Source organism: Silurus aristotelis (assembly GCF_946808225.1).
Source record: "Silurus aristotelis genome assembly, chromosome: 9".
Classification (NCBI taxonomy): Eukaryota; Metazoa; Chordata; class Actinopteri; order Siluriformes; family Siluridae; genus Silurus; species Silurus aristotelis.
In genome coordinates, this window is record NC_139582.1 from 14,809,702 (window position 1) to 14,834,976 (window position 25,275).

At 34.8% G+C, this 25,275-nt stretch overlaps 1 protein-coding gene across 2 annotated transcripts; it reads left to right on the forward strand.

Annotated features, from left to right (window-relative positions):
* slc67a1 (solute carrier family 67 member 1) lies at nt 1-20,888 on the forward strand. 2 transcript variants are annotated; one of them, XM_083550935.1, is made up of 11 exons: nt 2-685; nt 6,176-6,273; nt 6,371-6,516; nt 6,632-6,764; nt 12,360-12,469; nt 15,057-15,161; nt 16,826-16,926; nt 17,066-17,167; nt 19,374-19,494; nt 20,258-20,454; nt 20,485-20,888. In XM_083550935.1, exons 1-10 carry the CDS (start codon nt 578-580, stop codon nt 20,437-20,439), a joined length of 1,206 nt encoding a protein of 401 aa, XP_083407061.1. In that variant the 5' UTR covers nt 2-577; the 3' UTR covers nt 20,440-20,454; nt 20,485-20,888. The 2 variants fall into 2 exon arrangements, with proteins under 2 accessions (XP_083407062.1, XP_083407061.1); XM_083550936.1 differs by having other exon boundaries at nt 1-685; nt 20,258-20,888.
* Nucleotides 20,889-25,275: the final 4,387 nt, after the last annotated feature.

A 25,275-nucleotide genomic window follows, 5' to 3' on the forward strand; every position in this document is an offset into this window, starting at 1 on the left:
ACTTTCATTTTAATAACCGCGACTGAAATCGATTAATTAATATACACCTTATAAATAACAATATACAATCATTTTTCATGGTTTTAGGAAGAAAAAAAAAAAGCTGGTTACCAGAACCACATATGCGAGTCGGATCCTGAGGTTCACTTAAAACGAAACAATGCGGTAGAAAAGCAAAGGCAGAGTTTCGATTGGTTTTCTTATTATCATTTCATTTTCTATATTTTCCGATAAAACAATAACAACGAAACACAACACACTATGTAAGCTCGTTTCATAGCTCGTGTGTCCCAACTTCAGATCTCCGCGTGCAGCGGGATTTCTGCGGTTTTGGTGGGGATTCGGGCAAAGTCCAGTCTTTCGGTCTGTACTGCAGGATCTCGGAACTGATCTCTGTACTGATCCTGCACTGCATGGTCTCCCTTTTTCTTTTGGCGATTTACACGTTATATTTAAGTACATTTCCATGTTACAGCCAGGTTTCTGAAACAATAGAAGACTAACAGAATTGTTTTGTTGTCATTTTCCACGGAAACCGTGTGAAAAAGCCTACTGACTGAGAACCGTGAAACTTTACATGATGGATCCACCGCCAGCTGCAAAAGTGCAGAAAGTTTTATATGTTACATACCTGATTGCTGCTTTGGACGTAACGTGGCTCTTCCTCCAGTTCTCGATAACACCGGTAGGTCTCGTCGGGTTTAAACACTGACAATGCAAAAAATCTACATACAGTATAAATAAATGCATGCTGGTATTGTTCACAGTGCATTTCGCTTATTTCTGAGTTATTACTAATGTACGGACGAAATTGTAATGTAGTATCATTTATTTGATATATTTCATTAATTCATTTGTGCCAAAAGTAATAGTTAAACTTAAAAAATTAGCAGCAGGTCCCTTTACTCTTAGCCATGAATAAATACTACAATATTTTTTCAGGATATATCTTTGACTATGACATTTTTTGTTACTTCGAAATCAGTGACTGTATGAGTGTGTGGCAATACTGTGCCATTCATTACCTGCAGATCTGCAGAGTAGAGATTTGGTGTGTGTTTGAATGACAAAAATCACCCTAATAGTGATGTTAGTGTTACTTCACTGTGCCGTTTTTCATTACATTATTATTATTATTATTATTATTATTGTTGCATTAGTTACATGATACTCATGTATTAGCTAAATAAAATCATAAATGTTTACAAATACATTTATATTATATTTAGCATTATTTTTTATTCAACCCTGACATCTGAAGTACATTACCCATATAATTTAAGATTTTTATCTCATAATTTTGTTGCATTTAATTTAAAAAAACAGTGCCTGAACATACTTAGCTACTCTGATTGTTTGCTAACATCACAAGGACAACTTTTAATGATAAAATGTATCTTTGGGTAGCTGTTGGCTTATCTCTTAATGTTTTTTTTATTTAGACTTTCTTTGCATTTTTACAGCCGCGCAAAAATGCATTGTAAAGAGAATCCTATAAAATCTACTGTAAAAAACTGGCAGCTGTGTGGTTAAACTAGTACTTTATATTGTAATAAATTGTCCTGTAAATGAACGGTAAAATATTGTCAGATCTAGTTAATTCATTTTGTTTGCAGAAACTGACTGCACTTAAATTGGTTACTGGCCACTTGCTTATAAATTAATATTTTTAATATTTAAATAATGTGAGCATATTAGTACTCAAAATGTATTTTATTTAAGTCCATGACAAAGTAAAATAAATAAATAAAAGTGTCAATTCAAGTCAGAGCTCTTTAGTTAGTGATGAGCTTCCCACTGCATCAAAAACTACACAGTAACTGTCTTTATATAAAGCAACATACAGCAAAGTTACTCTGTCCGTCTTTGACTTGAGCACAGGCTCTAATCTCCTACACAATGGTAACCCACAAAACACACAACAGGAATTTGACTGTTGGGTTTTACAGTATTTTGCTGTTTGTTTTTGTTTTTTTCTTTATTATATGGTAAACTATTGGCAGCAGGGTTGCCAGTAATTTACTGTTTTTTTTCCACAGTTTGTTTCTGTAAATGACACTTACATTATATTATTGTTAAAATACATTTCATATTGTGTTTTTCATTTCACACATTTAAAAAAGAGCACTAATGTGTGTCCACATTGTGTGTTCACATTACATGTTGAAGTAACACTGAAGCAGTGATGAAGGTAATGAGATAATGAAGTGACTAATTAAATGAGGATTAAACTTTGATGGACATCTGTGAACAAGCAGGATCACTGAAGGGAAGAGAAACAAGAGCAGAGAAGCACAACTTACAGACAAAGACAAAGATGAAATCAACTGATAATAATAACACATTAAATCTCTCAGGATTTCAGCAGAGGATGATAAACAACCCCCAGCATCACCAGCTTCACTTATTAAAAGCTCTAATTGAGATTTTAGGTGTTTAGGTGTACTTTCATTTGAAGTCACCATAATGGAGATCGGTGTTTGCTTTAATGTTTCTATTAAATCTTGACCTTTTAAAAAAAAAAAATAAATAAAATAAATATATATAACAAACCCGATCAACTTTGATCACTATGAAAAAGTTCTGTATGTTAGATGTTTTGTGCTATTCTGGCACCCAGCATGCATTGTGGCATGATAGTTTGTAAATAATCCCCATTTTTGAGTTTCATGTGCTGATTCTTAACATTTGTGTGTCTAAATGTTGCTGTAGCTCTAAAAGTTTTAATAGTTCAGCAAATTAACTTGAAATCATATTACTTTTACATATTACATTTACAAAAATAAGCTCAATAAGTAATGAATATCTTACAATCAGTAGTTAACAAAAACAACCACAGTATAATTTCTCAAGACTTTTTTTTTCTGACATAAAAAATGTGCTTTACAAATATAGCTTCAACTGCCATAGAAAAACTAATATTACAGAGTCGAGGGTCTCCACTGTTCTCAAAAATGGTGAGGTCAAAATTAAATAAAATATAAACCCCTGTTAAGTCTCAAAGGATGTTTTGTATTAAAAATAAAGAAATCAAGTCAAACTATAAGTGAAGGTTGTAATTCTGTTTTTGAAGTTGTTTATTCATTCCTTTTTTAATTCAGTTGATTTCATCTCAGACTTTAACTGTATGTAGTTTTGTTTCTTCTTTCTTTCAGTGATTCTCTTTGTTAACAGCAGTGTCTGAATTGTCTGAATAAAAATTTGATATTGTCAGTGTCTGAATAGTATTATAAAATAGTATTATACATTGTTTAGATTCTTGAAATGCAGCATGGTGTAAAAAAGTGTTTGCCCCTTCCTGATTTCTTTTTTTTTTTTGCATGTTTGTCACACTTTAAAGTTCCAGATCATCAAACTAATTCAAATATTCGTAAAAGACAACACGAGTAAACACAACATGCAGTTTTTAAATAATGGTTTTTAATATTAAGGGAAAACAAAATCCCAAACGGTGTGAAAAAGTGATAAAACCACTGTTAAAACTGTGGTTTATCACACCTGAGTTCAATTTCTCTAGCCACACCCAGGCCTGATTACTGCCACACCTGTTTACAATCAAGACATTTCTTAAATAGGACCTGCCTGACAAAGTGAAGTAGACCAAAAGAGCCTCAAAAGCTAGCCAGCATGCCGAGAGCCAAAGAAAGTCAGAAACAATTATTATTCACATATAGTAAAAACATGTAACAGTGGAAACCCCTCCTACGAGTGGCAGGCTGACCAAAATTACCCCAAGAGCACAGCGAAGACTCATCTACGAGGTCACAAAAGACCTCTGGGGTGGGGCTGTTTTGCTGCTTCAGGACCTGGAAGACTTGCTGTGATAAATAAAACCATGAATTCTCTTTCTTACCAAAAAAATCCTGAAGGAGGATGTCCAGCCATCTGTTTGTGATATGTGTTCATTCAGCGCTGTAACAGACTCATTGCAAGTAATCGCAAATGCTTGATTGCAGTTGTTGCTGCTAAGGGTGGCCCAACCACAGTTTTAAAAGGGAGGCAAAGACTTTTTCACACAGGGCCATGTAGTTTTGGATTTTGTTTTCCCTCAATAATAAAAACCTTCATTTAAAAACTGCATGTTGTGTTCACTTGTGTTATTTTGTACTAATATTTAAATTGGTTTGATTTAATCTGGAAAATTAAAATGTGAAAAACATGCAAAAAAATAAGGAATCAGGAAGGGGGCAAACACTTTTTCACACCACTATACCACTGTATTTGGAAGAAGAAAAAAAAAAAAAAGTCTGTTTGCCACTGTTAAAAATGAAGTTTTAATGATATTAAAAGGAACCTAAACTAAATAATGCCATTATAGAGTTCACAGTTAATAGAGGTGAAAATGGTATATAACAATTTAAAAATAATGATTAAGTGAACTTAATTATGTGCAAAACAAATAGAAAATTGGTAGCATTCCATGGGTTAGGCTGACTGAAGAAAAGTTGGTAGAACCTTGTCAGCATTGTGACAAATGTCCAGAACGAAGTAGAGAAAACAGACACGAGAATTCAACACAAAAGGCTGCAATTGTGGCTGTCTTGCTAATTTGGGGACATGCCTGGCCGTACCCACACTGAAGCCCGGATACTGTACTTTTAATCCTTCAATTGCATACTGCTTCAGGTTTGCAGTGAGTCCTGTCCCTCTCAAGGAAACTCTATTAAAACCCTTACCAATTATTGCTAAAAATTATGTTACCTAAAAACACATACTATGTGGGTGTATTATTGTGTTTAGCCACTGTATTACATTTTTTTTCAAAGAAACTGGACCAACTGCTCCAATCACTGTAGGTCTCATCAAATAATCTTATGTTGAGCATAGCCTTGAGTTAATTCTAAAACAATTTTTTTCTGTCAAGATAACCAATACATTTATGCAACAGGGTGAAGGCACAGGGCACATTTTAGGCCATTTAGGCCTAAAGGATATAGACTTGTGACACTGGACCCACTTTTTGTTTACTGTCAGAAGATGACCAAAGAAACTCAAGAATCTGTTCTGTGTACTTTTCCTTTGCCATTGACCACCATCAACAAGGGCCCTTCAGCTCCATGTGGTAATCCTTAGGAATCTGGAATGCTACAGGATTGCCTTCTTGGCATGATTTACCTTGGATTGGTATTACTGTAACCAGTGACTAGAGGACCTAAGGGACGTTTTGGCTTAACCAAGTTTAAAATAAACTGACATGATTTACTGGGTGTTGTATTTGCCAACTGGAAGTAATGGATAGTCAGCAAGAATACACAACAATACTAAAACATATCAACTGGCCAATGTCAGCCAAGAAAATATGTGAATTGTGATACTGCATAAACTATTATATATATATATATATATATATATATATATATATATATATATATATATATATATATATATATATATATACACATTGTCTTGTTAAAAAGAAGAGAGGCTTTTACCTGTCACATATACATTGACTTACACATTAAAAAACTTTCTTCACATATCCCAGCTTGTTATGATGCTGTGGTGAGTTAAGGGCCTTGCTCAAGGGTCCAACAGTGGCAGCTTGTCAATACTGTTACTTGAACCCCCAAACCCTAGAGCCTTAACCTCTGAGTTAGCACTTCCCCAATACTAGCTGATAAAAGAGTGTCCTGGTGCGTGTTTTTTATGTAGCTCCTTATTTGATTAATTGATACATTGTTTTATTAAAAGCCTTTTTTTTTTATTTTCACATTTTCTTCTCATAATTTATTTATTTTTTGTCCCATAATTTTGTAACCATCTATTTCCAAGAAACTACCAGGCACTGGCCTATTATACCAACAGGACCGAATGAAGGCTAATGTAGAGTACCACTAGCTAGTATCAATATGGATTGATAGAGGTTTATTGGTAGATTAATTCACTTGCTGTTTTGCTTCTTTTACAGTGTGGATAACATGAGGCTTTTCCGCAGAAATTATATCCACTGATGTTTTTGTTTATTTAAATTATCTAGAGGCGGTTTGCAGTAAGACGTTTTTTAAGACATATTGCCATCACACAACCATCTAATACTAACAATCTTTACCTGTCAAAGTAATTTTTTCTTTTACTAATTTCTGCTGCTTTTGAATAAATTTTACAAATGTACTTAATAAAGTGATTATTTGGTATAATTATATGATTTACTTTTATTTTTCATTGCATATGAAAGTATTTGGCAAAAAAGCTGGGATTTGACACACTCTGGTTTGGATATCTACAGACAAGTGTAGGTGTGATGCAGCTCCTGGGGGGCCCTGTGTTTGGAAGGTGAGGTTTCCTTAATGTGTTTCTAAGTTAAAAACTGAATGGATAAATATAATGTATTGATAATAGATGATATATTGATAATGTGTGTCTTGCTCAGATTTGCAGATATTTTTGGAGCGCGTGCTGCTCTTTCACTGTCCTGCTTAGCATCAGTCATTTATTTTTTGCTGCTAGCAGCAGCAGATAGTACTTTGTTACTTTTTCTGCACAAACTACCTGCTGTGTTCATGCATTCCATGCCAGGTCAGCCTTCTATTATAAGTACATAAATAATTATACATAAACTTACTGCTAATGTTTAATACGTTTGATTTCCATAACCCAGCAACACTGTTGTACATTTTTTGTTCCTGCCCAGGATCACAGATGGTTATCACAGACCTATCAGAGAACAACAAGCGAGCAGATGCCCTGGCAAAGCTCGGTCTTTGTTTTGGTATTGGCATGATCGCGGGGTCATCATTAGGAGGCACTCTGAGCACACGCTTTGGGTAAATTATTTATACAAAACTCACAGGTAGAGCATAACAAAGTTTGTTTTCTAACTAACTGTACTTAAGTAAATTTTTTCAAATATCTTTACTTTATCAGAGTATTTTCTTTTTTGGAAGCTTTTGCTGCACTACAACTAATATTACCACATAATATCCTACATTTTACTCCATTTTTAAAAAAAGATGCTGTTCCTCATGACTTAGAAGTGAGTACATAAAAAGCGTAAATTGTTAGCCTGTCATGAGTCCACAACCATAACTCTGCAGTTCTCATTAGAGATTACATGGAGTAAGGGTGTCTTTACTTTGTGCCTGTAATAATATAAACCTCTACTTACAAAGGTATGATGTACAAGAAAATGAACCATCAAATTGCAGAAATCATTTAAAATATAGATCTCATAGATCAGAACATTTACAGTTAATACTTAATTCTATTTGGAAGTGATTACTGTTTGAGCAGGGTGTTTATACTCATTTACAGGAAAGGTTACATTTTAAACCCCAGACAAAACTACACACCTCTTGTGAAGGAAGACCTGTATACTATTTCTCATCTATTTCTCATCATCATCTATCTCAAGCTATATTTTCTCACTATTCTGATTCTGAACTTATGTGAGCATTAACTAAACTTACCTAACCTTTATATGCATTTTTTTCTACATTCTCCTGCAATCATATGATTGGTAGGTAACCATATAAATGATCAGATGTAAAGTGATTCCTATTACAGTGCATGGTAATGCATGTCTAACTGATACCAGATGCGAATAGTTTTATATATATTTTTTTATTTATTAATTATTACATAGTGTTTATAATATAGTATCAGTTAAAGATTAGAGTGGAAGGTATTGTTTATTTTATTTTGGATTATCAATTCAGTTATCAATTAATTTGAATTTGATTATCTTTTTAATTTGATTATAAGAAAAAGACCACAAATATTTATTTAAATTAGCCAGACTCAATTGAATAATGGTTTACTAAATGTAATACAAAATTACTGACATTTGTTTGTATATGTCAGGGTGCGAGTGCAACAGGAGGCGGAAGCCGAAGTACAGCTCGCTCGGGTTTTAATGACGAGAGTGAGGGAGAGCGGTACACACAAGCACATACACACACACGCGCACGCGCACACACACACACACACACACACACACACACACACACACACACACACACACACACACGTATGTGTGAATAAAATAAACAAATAAATAAATAAAATAGGAAAATTAGGAGTAAACTCATTTTATTTGCAGAAACCAACTGCATTTAAATTGGCCAATTGACATTTGTTTATAAACTAATATTTATAATATAAAGTAATAAGTATATAAGTACTGAGAACATATTTTACTTAAGCGCACAAAGAAAAGATGAATTATACAAAATCTTTAAAAGCATAAATTCAAGCAAAATCTCTTGCACATTCATGTGTGATTGAAATTAGCAAAAAGACTCTCACTGCATCAGTAACTACACAGATACTGCTTTTAGATAAAGCAACTTGCAGCATAACATCAGTAGTCCTCTGTCCGTCCTTGACTTGAACACAGGCTCTACTCTTCTACACAATGTTAACCCACAAAACACACAACAGGAATTTGACTGTTAGGTTTTACAGTATTTTGCTCTTTTTTTTCTTGATTTTATGGTAAACTATTAGCAGGGTTGCCAGTAATCTACTGCTTTTTACAGTTTGCTTCCATAAATCTAATGTATAGAATATTGATTTAAAAGACATTTCAGAGTGTGTATTTATTTATTTATTTATTTATTTATTTATTTATTTATTTATTTTTTTTTTTTTTTTTTACACATTTAACCCCTTTAATCCCACAGCAAAATCCTCAGGTTTAAAAGAGAATTTATTTGTCCACACTACAGAGTGTTAAAGTAACACTGAAGCAGTGATATTAATGAGATAATGAAGTGACTAATTAAATGATAATTGAGTGTTAGTGTTGAACATCTGTGAACAAGCATAATTACTGCAGGAATAAAGAAACAAGGGCAGAGAAACACAACTTATAGCCAAAGCCAAAAATTTCATCAACACATTAAATCTCTTACAATCACAGCAGAGGATGATTGAACACCCCAAAACAGCATTAAAAGTTTAATTTAATACTAGCGTGAACTTATTTCTGTCATATGTGTACAAAGCTATAATTAAGGTTTGAGGTGTTTTTTTAAAAACCAATATAATTTGTTTAGTGCTTGCTGTAGTTGGGCTCTTGAAACTTGACATTTGGCTCTTTGGTTACTGCAATACACATAAATTACACCACAGTTACTACAGCAGTTATCTGAAAAATATACACACCACATACAAATAAAAGCTTTGAACTATGACAGAACTTAAACACACACAGACAGAGAAAATAATCAGTGTATAAGTCTCAACATCGGTGACAATCAAATTTGGAAAACCAGATCAACTTTAAACATCAACAATAAGTCTACTGAAAATTTACAACAAACACCAAAATAAAAGCAACTAAAGAACATATTTCCGCATGATTTGTTCATGCCACAATGCATGCTGGTCTTTCTTTACTATTCTGGCACCCAGCATGCATTGCAGCATGAAAGTTTTTTTGTTAATAGTAATATAATAAGATTACTAAATAAGATAATTAGATGATGATGACATTATCATCTATAGTTAAACAAAACCACTTATTTACAATTTCTCTTGACTTTGCATAGCAAATGTGCTTTACAAACACTTTTACAACAGCCTGAGAAAAACTAATGTTAAAGAGTCAAAGGCCACAAGTCTATCTAAACCAACCACTGATCTCCAAAATGGTGAGGTCAAAAACACTTTCAATCAAATATAAACATTTGTTAAGTCTCAAATAATATTTTGTAGATATAGGATAGAAATAAAGTCAAACTGTAATCATTGAAGCTGGTAATCTGTTTTTTTTGGCGTTGTTTAATCATTGTTTTTATTCAGTTGATCTTGTCTGAGGCAGTGGCTGTATGTCAGTTGTAGTTTTATTTCTTGTTATTTTCTTTCAGTGATTCTGCTTGTAAACAGCAGTGTCCATTAGTGTCTGAAATCACTCGTTTGTTTTCATTCACTCTGTCAAGTGGACTATACTAGTAGACTAATGTAGGGATTAGTGAGAGTGTAGGATGTGATTTCAAACCCTGAGTGTCGACTCTGAACGCTGTTAACTCAGTGTATACTGTATACTGTTTATACTTTCTAGAAACTAACAAAATTACTTAGAATTCATTGTTTTATCTGGGATTTTACTTTTTTTAATGAAAAAACAGCATGTCACTTTCAGAATGTGGATTTTTTTTTACTGCAGTTTTTTTTACATTGCATGCGTTGGCATACCCAGTGACAATCCTGTTGGCTAGCATGGACTTAATGTGAATATGTACTTCTTAATTTTTTTTTTCATGAATTGGGGCTTGTAAATGTGCAGCATTTCTTTGTGGTTTTACAGAAATTGGGATTAAACTGCTAAGGAAGTAAGACAAGTTCATTTGCAAGACATTAACTGTAATAACAGTATATCTTGTAATATATCAAACTGGACAAGTTAAATAGCTTTGCACCCCTAATAAGACTTTTTACCAAAGCACTAGCTTTGCTCATTAGGCCCTGTATACATTTTCTCAAATATACGAGATTTAAACAAAACTAAAAAAAAAACAAAGCTTGACTGCATTAGAGAGTTTATTGATTTCATTCATAGATTATTTTTGAGTAATTTATAATTGTTGCTGCTGAACAGTATCTTGATTAATCTCAGGTAGTTCCTGTTGTATGGTGCCAACCAGTCCCTCTTCTTAACTAGAAAATTTGCTAGCTGTATTGTTGCATGCCCACCTGTTAGGCATGTTGCATCTCATCTCTTCCGTTTGCCTTGTACCGTAACTTGTGCAATGACAATATAGTTGAATTTAATCTAATGTAAAATAATCTGGCAGAATTTGTGTAGCATATTTTATTTTGTGGTTACTAAGCACTGTGCTAAACACCTATAATCTACCAATGGGGCTAAGGTGTACACAAACTCATTCAGTGTATAGACAGTTGAGTAGGAGTAAGCCTGGTGTGTCCTGGACAACAATGCAGGAAGTCTTAACTTTAGCATTTCACCAGCTGTGGAAGCTGAGAGTAAGGTGTGTCAAGTAGATAGAAGGATTCCAACAATATTTCTGTAGGCTATACTGTAACAGACATGAACTTATTTACTTCATTAGAAAAGAGCAGGCTAAAGACTGTCATGACTAAAGTCATGGTTCAATGTCAAGACATTAGGTGCTGGTAGGTATTAAATCCAACATGGTGAATGCACATATTGCAGTTCTGAATATACCACATAGCTCATAACAGTATTATGGAAAAGCAGAATAAACAACCTTCTCACCAGTGTGATATTCGCCTGGCGTGAATGCCCTTTTATAGTCATAAGACAAGAAGAAATCTGCATTGGTAAAATGCCCTTTGTACATTGTCTGTGCATTAAAAAAAATAAAAATAAAATTAAAAAAAAAAAAAAATATATATATATATATATATATACAGTATCATAATATAAAAAGTATAGCTACTGCACTCATGCGTCTGTTTTTTAAAGCTAGCTTCTGTACCTGACGCCCAGCACGAGGACTCAACTTCTTTGACTTCTTCAAGGGTCGCTCAAAGAATTTGGGTCCTCATTGCTTTAGATGGTTGCAGAAGTGGAAGGTCCGCTTGTCAGTGCTCAGACCATACGACGCTCACTGCAACTGCAAGTTGGTTTGCATGGCCATAATCTCAGAAGGAAGGCAGCGCTAGATAACAATGGTGGTCACACAATATATTGACACTTTGGACACAGTTTTGACATGTTTACTTAATTAAATTCAATTAATTTTTATTTGTATAGCGCATTTAACAATGGACATTGTCTCAAAGCAGCTTTACACAGATAATGTGGTGATTAAAAGTGAATATGTTCTTTATAAGAAAGTTTGTCCCTGATGAGCGAGCCGGTGGCGACTGTGGCGATGTTGCGGGGTACAGTGATGGTGATCAGAAGCAAAATGTAGTCCTGAGTCAGTGTAGGAGACTGTTGACATTAACTACAGTCCAATCCATCCTCAAAGTGCCCGTTGATGAGAAACCGTCCCAAGCTGCACAGAGTGGCCTCCAATCGAAGAGAACACCATCCAGAGGCAGGCCTGGACGAAGTGGGAAGATCCACGGAGGGGAGAGGGGCAGGAACAGTGGTCACTGGAACCTCAGGAGCATGTTTAACTAGACCGAGACTTAGGATATTCTCACTTGTGTGGCCAGTTATTTTGACAATAGTAGCTGTATGTTGCGTTATTTTCGGTGACTTTGTTGCTATACAAGATGCACATTGACTACTCTAATGTATATTCACTTTGCATTTCTATAGTACGTACCTTGAGAGCATAATAATAAAATTGTTGCTAAAATGTGACAGGTGTAATCACTTTTGTAAGATGCTATATGTATATGCATAACCCATTGTGTCCATTTTAATTTTACTAGCTGTGATAATGGAGGCATTTCTTTATGAATGTTTGTGTGTTTTGCAGGGAAAAGTTTGCAGCATACGTTGCTTCTGTGGGAAGTGCTGTCAATTTATTGCTGGTGTTGAAATTTATTCCTAAGCACACAAAAAGGCAGCACAAAAAGATGAACAACAGTAGGATAAATCTTTTTATTATTATGTATTTACAATTTAAATTGTTAACACTTAAATTTAATTATGAACAATCATTAACAAGTTAATCCATGTACAGCATATTGTATATACAGTGTAACCCGGTTATCTCGCCCTCGGTTAACTCGACAACCCCATTAAGTCGACGTTTTTGAAGTGGAACCGCCAAATTCTCGCTTTTTCTAAGCATTTTTTATCGGTTATGTCGACTTTTTTTATATCGCCGAACCCTGATATCTCGAGCACAAGGGGGGAAACATTTGCCATTTAACGTCGGTTATCTCGGTGCAGCCGCAGAAGAACTCGCGGAAGTGGCGGAAAAATCAAACCTTACAGATGTTGTATTGTATACTGGTGAATCTCTGCTGTTAGTTAGTGCTAGTGTTTGTAGTGTTAGTAGGGGCGCGGCGCGGCGCGGCTTTGGGAAGAAAAGAGAAGCCGTTGAGAGAGTGCCGGTGGGAAGACACGTACCGGGAAACGCATAAGCGAGAGTGTGGAAGTTTAAATAGGAGCTGGTGATGATGATAAACGAGCACCATATGTGCGCGATTGAAGCCGGGAGCTTCAGAGAAAGCGGCCGAGAAAACACCTGACACGCTGAAGGGGGCTGAAGGGGGCGTGGCAGGTGGATTCCTGACAGATAAACATGTACTGTATGTATTTTTATAGCATGCCTTCATCTAACAAATCGCGGCAACGCTGTTGTGTAAAAAAAAACTTCAAAAACACGTGCATGCACATTCTCATTTATTAACGCACATCATGTGCATAAAGAAATTTCAAGCACGTTAATATACTGCCGCCATTTTGATTTTTGTTTATCTCGATCATCGGTTACCTCGATGCTTTTTGGCGACATAACCGGGTTCCACTGTAGTAGGAGTTAGTGGCCAGTGAATGCCATTACAAAAGCATGAAACCCAGTTAACTCAATTCTACAAGACTCCTTTCATCAGTAATTACACCTTTGAAATGGGTTTTCTGTGTATTTTTGTGAAATGTTATGTGCATTATGGTTATTTGAAAGGCAAATTGGGTGTTTTTGTGCAAAAGGAAATGCAAAAGTATAAATGGTTCATAAAAAAGTTTAACTACTGTTTTGGCAATCTTTACCTCACAATGTCCACGTTTTCAAAGTCTGTTTTGAAAATTGCCTTGTAAGTGTATCTGTGACCAAATCAATTTCTTCTCCTCTGTCAGTTATTTTTTAAATGAAAAACATCTATTAATTGTATTCAATCAAGATATCTCAGCTTGTGCAGTTTTCGTACTCCGACTGTCCTGTCTGGCCATCCAATTAAAAGACATGGAAATGCTGACATTATTGTATGCCTGCTATGCTGCAGGCACTTGCACTGTTGATTTTAAAGGCATCAACGCAGATTTTGAAAACACTGGCAACAAGCTGAAATATGATTGGATAGAAACTGCAACCTATGCATACACTACTGCAACTAAGACTAACAACTAAGAGAAAAGCTTAATATTTATGTTCTTATTGCATGCAGTTTGAGCCCATTAACCTATTTCCTTTCATTGCATGGCTTTTTCAATCTACCACTGGTGTATCATTTTCTGGCTTTCACATATCACCGATGTAAACTAGTTTACAAAGTTAACAACAAGCAAAGCAGAAGGCAGCAAGAAGTATGAGACAGAGGGGGTCAGCGATGTAAACATGACAATGAGAACAGACACATTCCTGATCACCTGATCATCTTCTTTTCTCTGCTTTTACATTCATTAGGTAACAAAATTTAAATTTTGTATTGATATATTAATAATGGCTATCAAAATTAACACATTAATAATGAATTAAGGTACACCATTTTAACAGCACAAATTATCTCAAAGCATGTGCTGACCAACTGGCTCCTATCTTCACCCATATCTTTAACAGATCACTGTAGCTATGTAAAGATACATTTTTATTTTTTATTGTTATTATTTTGGTACAATAATTCCGGAAATTCTCCATTACAAACCCCAAAAGATAACTATAAGCCCTTTCCATCTGTCAGTGGATCACCAGCTTCCTGACATGCAGGAAAGAACACGTGACACTGGGCGAGGTTACCTCCAGTATTTGGACAGGCAACACTGGCGCTCCTCAGGGATGTGTCCTCTCCCCACTGCTATTCTCCCTCAATACTAACTCCGAATCCAGTGACCCAACTTTTAAACTTCTGAAATTTGCAGATGATACTACGCTTAATGGACTCATCCAAGATGGTGACGAGTCACGGCCACACGGGCTAGCCTTTACTTCCCTTGAGCATCAATAAGCCTTGGCTGCCCATGACCCTCTTGCCAGTTCACCATTGTTCCTTCTTTGGACCACTTTTTAAAGATTCTGACCACTGCAGACCAAGAACATCAGACAAGAGCTGCAGTCTGAAGAGTCATCTATACATCACAATTTGTCAATCTCGCTCAAATCCTTAAGTTTGCCCATTTTCCCACCCACTAACAGATGCCATGATGAAAAGATTATCAGTGTTATTCACTCACCGGTCATTATGTTATGCCTGGTCTGTGTAAATAAGGTATATTTTTTGTTCCTAACCAGATACAGCTGGCTCTGTGTTTAATTTGGGGGAGATTGCAAGACTAATGAAGTTTCCAGGAGTTGCAAAGACGTTCACTGTGAAGATAATATCAGGACTGCCATCTGGTGGGTGACATTTGTTTTAATTTATTAAATGTTTTATTTCCTCCTAATGAAAAATTATTCAACTATTCAAATGATTCCATCTCATTTATAGTACTTAATTATAACTTATTGCTTAAGATTCATGAAATTATGAAGTAAAAATTTACTTATTTGAGATTTAGATTTTAAGCAATTATTTAAGAAATTGGAAATAATGAGTGAGATTCTATATTCTGAATAAATAAGGTAGTTTTGTATTAGCACACATAAGGCTTGGCAATTCTGGGAAAGAAAAACTGCCACTCAGAATAAAACCCAGGTTGTTGCATTGGGAGACAGCAATGTTTACTGCTGAACTATACGACACATACACATATTCCGTTTAGCTTTTTATCGAAGTAAAAGGCCTGACTGCGTAGAGCAACAGATATATAACACATTATAAGCATTATACTTTATTACAAAATAGAGCAATAGATATGACTCAAATGTAATTAAATCTGTCCTATTAGTCTTGCACTAATCAAGCAAATCTCTAATTTTAACAAAAATTCAGGCCAATTACTTTTAAGCTAATTTCTGTTTGTAGCAAATCATCTGAATACTTGGATATTAATTAAATCTTTTCAATAATATTCAGCCATTAAGTGTGTTATGTAATATTTTACATGCTATATATTTTATATATATATATATATATATATATATATATATATATATATATATATATATATATATATATATATATATATATATATATATATACACACACACACTTTCTTTCGGCTTCTCCCATTAGGGGTCGCCACAGTGGACCATCCACATGTTTGATTTGGCACATGTTTTTACGCTGGATGCCCTTGCTAACGCAACCCTCCCAATTTATCCGGGCTTGGGACCAGCACTAAGGCTTGTGCAACCCTAATGGCTGGGGTTGGTTCCCTGACCGGGGATCGAACCCAGGCCGCAGCTTTGAGAGCGCCGCATCCTAACCACTAGACCACCTTCATATATATATGTATATATATATTATAAAATATTTTATTTTACATCATATTCAATACCAGATTACTTTATTAATTACACCAAATTAATACTGCTTAGACCAGGCAATATATTTGCAATCTTTGAGTGTATTGTACTGCCAAGCTTGTGCCCACTGCAGCCTTATCCTTCAGTTTTTGGCTGAAAGAAGTGGATCCTGATCTGGTCATCTGCTATTGTACCCCATCCACCTCAACAGTCATGATGATGTGGATTCTGAGAGGCTTTTCTCCTCACCAGAATTGTCCTGAGTACTAACAATCCTGACAAGTCCTGAGAACCTTTCTGTCAGCTTGAAACAGTTTGACCATTCTCCATTAACAAACTGACTGAATTAACTCTTACAGACTGTTTTATGTCCTAATGCCATGACATAGGTGGTTATAGAAATACTTAAACCAGCCAGTCTTGCACTAAAAAAACATCACATTAAAAGTCACTGAGAAGTTTTTGCATTCTGATTGTTGATGTGCACTTTACTGTGCTGCTAGACACTATATGCATGATTTTATAAACTTCTAAAACACATTGTCTGGTTAGATAACTGCATGATTAAGTAGATGTGTTCCGTAAGGAGTTCCTTTATACAGTTATAAATGAGTGTATTACCAAAATATAATTATTTGTTTCGTATTTTTCAGGTGTTTTTCAGGTCATGTTCTCCATCATTGTTATGAACTTTTTCCAGCTGCAGGCAGAGCAAAATGGCTACCTCATGGCATACCTTGGTGTGGTGCAAATGGTACACTTCTACTTATTCTGGCTTTTTTTTCTAATATTGAGTTTTCTGGGAAAAGATTACTTATGCTGACTGTTAAAATCTTAAAATTTACATTTCTGTACTGTATGTGTGCACATTTACCTGCTTTTTTGTGTTCTAGGTTATTCAGGGTGCTGTTATTGGTCGTCTCACCACAAGATATTCAGAGAATTCGTTACTACTGTTTTCGATAGGCCTGAACAGCTTGGTGGGGCTTGCACAGGTATACATAATTTCCCAAGATTATTAATTATGGATAATTCCATAATTATTGGATCTTGTAAAAGAGCCAAAATTAATGCATGAATTAAATAATATTATATTTTGATCTTAATTATATGGGATTAATAACAGCACTCCAATAATGCACAACTGGGACTTGTAGATGGGTCGTGGACCACAATTTGCAGAACATTTATTTGCACATGTGTATATCCTTAGGTTTCTTAAATGAACTTAAGGATATAAGGATATGTGCAAATAAATATGTGAATATATAATTTTTGTGTAATTGTTGTCCCCACACAATTTTATAAAAATATTAATAATGAATTAAATATATATTCATAATAAGAATAAAAAAAAAACCATTCAAAATTTCAATGGGCAAATGCAGATTGGTGCTGTAACACCCACATTTTTAAAGACAAATCTTTTCATTTGCACAATAACATTAAGAAATAAAAAATAAGTTAAATTTCTCCATCTTGGAGAGTGGTTTTGAGAAGACTGATGAATCATTTTTGTTTTTGTGAGAGGTCAAAATACCCATGTATATTTATATTCAGCAAAAAATACACTTTCTGTATGTATTTCATATGTAATTTTACATATGAAAATGCTATTTAAAGCCTACTTCATCTCATTTCATACTTACAGATTTTATTTATTTATTTATTTTTTATTAATTAGTCTTTTGCTAAATTTTACTAGAACTGTGCAGGTATAAATATTATACATTTAATATAATATATTTTGTATCCATTGGTAAATGCTTACTTATTGATTTATTTTTAGAATGGTTTTTTAAAGTTTTTATTTGATTTATAATTTAATTTGTAATTTATGAGGATTATTAAAAAAAAGCTAAAAGGGATGTGGCGAAAGCCAAGGAAAAGGCATATGAGGAGCTGTATGAGAAGTTGGACACTCAGGAAGGAGAAAAAGATTTATACAAATTGGCCAGGCAGAGGAACAGAGCTGGGAAGGATGTGCTGCAAGATAGAGCAATAAAGGATGGAGATGGAAATGTGTTGACTAGTGAGGAGAGTGTGTTGAGAAGGTGGAGGGAGTATTTTGAGCAGCTGATGAACGAGGAAAATGAGAAAGAAAAGGTTGGATGGTGTGGAGATTGTAAAGCAGGAAGTGTATAGGATTAGTAAGGAGGAAGTGAGAGCAGCAAATAAGAGGATGAAGAGTGGAAAGTCAGTAAGACGAAATAACATACCGGTAGAAGCGTGGAGATGTTTAGGAAAGATGGCAGGGGAGTTTTTAACCAGGTTGTTCAAGATTTTGGAAGGTGAGAGGATGCCTGAGAAATGGAGAAGGAGTGTGCTGGTACTGATCTTTAAGAATAAGGGAGATGTGCAGACCTGCAGTAACTACATGGGAATAAAGTTGATCAGTCACACCATGAAGTTATGGGAAAGAGTAGTGGAAGCCAGGCCGAGAGAAGAGGTGACCATCTGTGAGCAACAGTATGGTTTCATGAAGGTTTTTATTCAGGTTTTTATTTCCTTTGAGAATGTTGATGGAGAAGTATAGAGAAGGTCAGAAGGAGTTGCATTGTGTGTTTGTGGATTTAGAGAAAGCATACGACAGGGTGCCGAGAGGGGAGTTGTGGTATTGCATGAGGAAGTCAGGTGTGTCAGAGAAGTATGTGAGGGTGGTGCAGGACATGTATGATGATAGTGTGACAGCAGTGAAGTGTACAGTAGGATCAACAGACAGGTTTAAGGTGGAGATTGGACTGCAATAAGGATCTGATGTATGACCACTGCAGTGGTGATGGACAGGTTAATAATTCAAGATTTGTTATACAATATAGCAATCTGACAGCATCTAAACATCTGACAACAACAGTAATATGTGATTTATTAACATCCCATTCCTGATTTATTCTCCACCTATATAGTTATAATAACCTCCACTCTTCTTACTAATCCATTAATTGGAATGTGGCTTTGGTTTTTGCCATTTACACCACAATAGCATCAAGGAATTTAGGCAATGGTGTTGTAATCTCTTAGTTTTTAAACCATTTAGAAACTCTCCCAAACCAGAAATGATTACAAGTAATTAATAGCCTGGTCCCACTATGTAACTTTGTTTTTTAACCCTTTTTATTAATTATTATTAATTATTATTATTATTATTATTATTATTATTATTAATGTTGTAACATATCTTATTTTCATCTGCTTTTACAGGCCATTACCACTAACATTGTACAGTTCTGCTGTGTTCTTATTCCAATGATGCTGTCACTCAGCATCTTCAATGTCATCACAGACAGCATGCTAACAAAAAGTGTCCCAGCATCTGACACAGGTAACAGAAACACGCCAACCATACAGTAAAGTTTTATACTCATTAAAGTTTTTCTCAGTTGCTTCGGAGCATTTCTCAGATCAGAAATGAAATTTGACCTCCACATCATTAAATCATTTAGTCATATTTGCTTATCAAATGTCTTGTTTTATTTATACAGAGAAAAACAAAATTATAAATTCTAAAAATGGATGAAATACTAAGAAACAAACGAACACTTGTATAGTACAGTAAAAGTGTGAATCCTGTCTGGTCTCTTGCAATCAATATTAATCAAATATGCATTCAAATAAATGAATTTGTGCTGCTGAAATTCATAGATGCCAAACAGAAGGAATTAAAATATTGTGCAATTTCAGTCACTGTGATCCAAAACATATTTATATCAAGAACTCCTGAAACTTGTGCACAGTCATACTGACATGTCTAAACATTTTGATAATCTTGTTTGTGAACAATGACAAAGGGACTTTTCATTCTGGTGGGAATGAGATGTTCATACTTACTTCTGTGAGATGAACTTTGAGAAAAGTACAGGCTGTTGCAAGAAATCCAATGTTTTTTGCTGTTTGTACAAATTGTTTTGAGAATTCACTTGCTGGTTTGCAAATATTAAGGAAGATTCGAGAAATGCTTCAAAGCAGCTGAGAAATGCTGTAATAGTCACTCGCAAAGACTTGAGACATGTATTTAATGAGACACTATTCTGTGCAGTGTTTTGTTTCTGCATTCTGTACCTCTCATTCCTGTATGTATTTTGTAGGGACCATGCTGGGTCTATGTGCATCAGTGCTGCCTCTGGTGCGAACAGTTGGACCAACTATTGGAGGTTTTCTTTATGAGACATATGGTGTGGCATCATTTGGATACATTCAGTTTATTGTCAGTGCTGCTACTTTTAGTCTTATGTTCATGTCAAGCGCAAAAAAAAAAAAAAAACCCTAATACAAATAAACCCTGTCTGTATTAAATATGTGTGGAAATCTACTTTCTAATGAATGTTTATTACCGATGAAGTTTAAACTGTTTATTAATATATCATGTAATTTGGTAGATGCATTTTTATAAATGTTTAGTATACCAGTGATAATCAGGAATATATTATACAGTAGCCAATATAGCTAAAGTTTGTTATGTTTTTTTTGTGGGGAGCATTTCTACATGTATTTATTTCTTTAATTATATTTCCTTATTAGTGGTTATTCATATAATGTATATAATGATTGATGGTATTGCCTATATGATTATTACTCCAATGAGCACCAAAATTGTCTGTTTAATCTGACAATAGATAAATGTTTTAACAAATTGTTTGAACCAATTCATTACTTTGATAATCTTGAAATATTCATAATTTTAGTATTAATAAATAATTGTCAGGTATGTCATTACCAGCCAAGAGTCACAATTCATACTTCATGCCAAATAATAGAATCACGTTTAAATGCACTATATGGACAGACGTTTGTGGAGAGTTCAACATTAGATTCATATGTACGTTTTGAATGTACCATTCCTACGACAATGTTTAAGTGGCACATAAAAAACAACTAAGATTATAAGAATAAGGTTGTAGCAATACAAGAATGAAGTCGAAATTACGAGAATAAACTCGTAGCATTAAGACAGTGGCAGCACCAGCAGCAGTACTGGCACCCTGGTGTTACACCAGAGTCTGTGACCATCCTATTTTGTAACCTTAGAGGGTGCTATTGTTCAAATCCAACTTTAAAAAATTATGTCCCAGAAAAGTTCCCTACGCAAACAGTGTAAATTTAAACAGTGGGAACATTAAATGTTTTTGCTAGAACACACCTATTACCTTGAATCCGCTTGGAGAATAGTCGGTTGGCATGTTGTGGAGAAACAGATGTGCTAATTGAACTACACAGAAAAGACTCATTTAGATATGAGTGGTAATGCCGTCTAAGGTCACAAAACAGGATTTCACAGAATCTGGTGTAACTCTTAAGAAACAACATATCCTCTTTAAATAGCACACAGATGTAACCATCAATATGAGACTGAAACTGATATTGTGCAGTCTGAAATGGTGACCACTGGTCGACTCCAAGGAGCACATCTGTGCGCTATTTAAAAAGGAGAGGTGTTTCTCAAGAGGAACCTACACTGGTGTGCCCGTTCTTCAGTCGGTTCTGCTACAACTTTCTCCTAATTTGACTTAATTCTCATAGTGCTATGACTATTTTAGTAATTTCAACTTTATTCTCGTAAATTGACTATTCTCATTGTGATGACTTTATTCTGGTACACACAAAAAAAAAAAAAAAAAAAAAAAGATATGTTGGCCTTACTTTACTTTATGTCAACTGGTTCCATGTAACTTAGGCTGCATTTAAGTAACAATATTTATTGCTGTAAACTTAAGTTAATCATATAGTTAATGCAATGTTGTTTGGTTGAATCAACTTAATATAATCAAACAAAAAGAATAAGTTAATTAAGTTCAATTATTCTAAAATGTTTCTTGTCACCTTTAATTTTAACAAATAATCCCAGACGGCTTCTTCCATAAGGGAAGCGTAAAGCATAAAGTAATCCATAGCGGATCAGTGTCCATACACCCCTGTCCTCTACAGCCCTTCCTCTTGTGGAATGGCTCTATTCGCAGCATTCTCCTACCGATATACCTCCTCTTCTGCACATGTCTGAACAATCTCAATCGCGCCTACCTTAACTTGTCTCCAAATCATCCTACATGCGCTGTTCCTCTATTAAACTAATTTCTAACCTGTCCATCCTCATCACTCCCAACAAAAATCAACATTAACTTCAGCTCTGGTACCTCCAGCTCCACCTCCTGTCTTTTACTCAATACCACTGTCTCTAAACCATACAACATTGCAGGTCTCATCACAGTCCTATAAACTTTCCCTTCCACTCTCGCAGATACTCTTCTATCACAAAACACTCCTGCCACTCTCTTTCACCCACTCCACCCTGCCTGCACTCTTTTCTTTACTTCTCTAACACACTCTCCAATAATTTGCACTGTTAACCCCAGGTACCTGAACTCCTCCACCTTCTCCACCTCTTCTCCCTGCAACCGCACCACTACACTGCCCCTTCTCTCATTCAAACATGTACTCTGCCTTACTCCTGACTTTCATTCCACTTCTCTCCAGTGCATACCTCCAGTTCTCCACAAATCACATCATCCGCAGACATCATAGTCCACGGAGACTGCTGTCTGACCTCGTCTGTCAACCTGTCCATCACCACTGCAAACAGGAAAGGGCTTAGAGCCGATTCATGATGCAGTCCAACCTTCACGTTGAACCAGTCTGTCGTTCCTACTGCACACTTCACTGCTGTCACACTGTCCTCATACATGTCCTGCACCACCCTCACATACTTCTGACACACCTGGATGCCTCATACAATACCACAACTCCTCTCTCGGCTCTCTTGTACGCTTTCTCTAAATCCACAAACACACAATGCAACTCCTTCTGACCTTCTCAATACTTTTCCATCAACATTCTCAATATTGCATCTGTGGTGTTTTTCCTTGGCATTAAACCATTCTGTTGCTCACAGATGGTCACCTTTTCTCAGTCTATGGCTTCCAATACTCTTTCCCATAACTTCATGGTGTGATCAACTTTTATTCCTCTGTAGTTACTGCAGATCCCCCTTATTCTTAAAAATTGGTACCAGCACACTCCTTCTCCATTCCTCAGGCATCCCCTCACCTTCCAAAATCCTGCTAAACAATCTTGTTAAGAACGCCACTGACATCTCTCCTAAACATATTCATGCTTCTACTGGTATGTCATCTGGTCCAACCCACTTTCCACTTCTCATCCTCTTAATAGCTGCGCTCACTTCCTCCTTACTAATCCTCCACTTCCTGCTTCACATCATCCACCCTTCTTTCCCTCTCATTTTCCTCATTTATCAGCTGCTCAAAATACTCCTGCTAGCTTCAACACACACAATTTATATAAAAAGTCAAAATGAATGTGTGGGGAAAAAAATATACTGGTAAACTTTACTGCTCTATTCGATTTAATGTGCTGCTAATTAAATGCCCTTGATCAATCAGCAATTGTGATAAGTTATTTAAACCTTTTTTTAAGTCCTTACACCCTTGTGAAAAAAAAAGTGCACTTTAGCATATATTTATAAAGTGTACTTATTGCACAATTAAGATACTTTAAAATAATACAAAGTTTGAAATTTGAATGTTTTTGCATATTAAGTGCATTTTTATTTGTAATTAATATCAAATGTATCAGAAAATTTATATTAAATGCAATTAGTAGAACTTAGATTTTTTGTAAACCACTTAAGTGCTACCTTATTACCTCTGTACTTTACTTTGTGTCTTTAAAATATAGTTTAAATGCACTGCTCAATGTACTGACAAGCAATTAATGTGAACTAATATACTTTGTCATTTAACTATACACAAATGTGAATTCAATGTAATGTGTTTGACCACCTAAATGCATATTATTTGTAGTTGATTTCAGATATCACAGTTTAAATGTATATTAAATGCAATTCGTTTTTTTGGCCCAATAAACTGAGACTTTAATAAATTTTTCTATGCACTCTCTGTAATATGGTTAATATGTACTTCTAAAAATGATGAAAAGCAATTATAGTGACTAAAAGTGTGTTAATTTTGATTTAATGCATTGCAAACAAACGCCACAATATTCGCACTGACAAAGTTGGAAGAATGAATCCAACAATTTTATTGCAAGAGTAAAAGGAATGTAAACTTTGTCTAAAAAATTTAAATAATGAATAAATAAAATTACAATATTTAACTTTTCTCTAAAGTTACAACTAGCATATCAAACTTGCATTTGCATCCCTTAGAAATAAAAATAAACTAAAGTTAACAGTACAAATTGTACATTTAACATCAGACAGAACTACTAACATTACAAACAACAACAAAAAACTGCATGAATTAAAAAATAAATAAATAAATAAAATAAAACTACAACTTTGGTAGGTCTCATGAGTATTACATAAAGGTCAATAAATTCTCATCATTACCTTTAACCACATCACTCTATTTTAGTGTAGCTCTCATTGTTATACTTCTGCCTAAGCAGAGCCCTGACTTGAGAGTTTTCCCTTGAAAACGAGCAATCACAGCATCTGTAAACACAAATAACATTTTATGTTAGAATAATCACTGTTATCTGATTTAGGAAGCTCCACTGTCTTATTTAGAGCATAACATTTAAATAAAAAAATTAAATGGAAACAATATGCTTTTTATTTGTGTACTTATTTAGCATTTATTTATTTACAACACAAATTGTCCAAATAAACTTGCAATGTTGCTTAGTACAACAGCAATAGATGGGTTGATGGCATTTAAAAATTATTTTAAAAAAAACAAGGCGCAAAATAACTCTACAAAATGTTCAGAATAAGTGCATACTTTTAAAATGTGATTGAAACGCATTTCCCTAAAAGCGATATAAAAATATAAATGCAAATTTAAGAAGTATTAATATTTATAATTTTCTGATCATTTTAAACTAAAAATAAAAAAACCTGTGCAGTGTGTTTACCTGTCAGGCACGAGGAGGAACTAGCCAGACACCGAAGTGCAAAAAGATGAAAGAGGCTTTAATAAAGGAAAGCAATAGAAAACAGAATGTCCAAAGAAACAAGTATCTTATCCCGTAACACCGGTAATCCCTTGGGGAAAGTAGAGTCCTCGGAACTAGAGTAATCCTTCGGAAAAGGTTTGTAATCCAAATGGGCCCAAATGCATTGTAAAGTCCG

Coding starts and splice junctions, on each gene's coding strand:
- slc67a1 (XM_083550936.1), top strand. CDS start 578: ATGATGGATCCACCGCCAGCTGCAAAAGTGCAGAAAGTTTTATATGTT. Junction 686..6,175: donor TCCAGTTCTCGATAACACCG/GTAGGTCTCGTC, acceptor TGCATATGAAAG/TATTTGGCAAAAAAGCTGGG. Junction 6,274..6,370: donor GGGGGCCCTGTGTTTGGAAG/GTGAGGTTTCCT, acceptor TGTCTTGCTCAG/ATTTGCAGATATTTTTGGAG.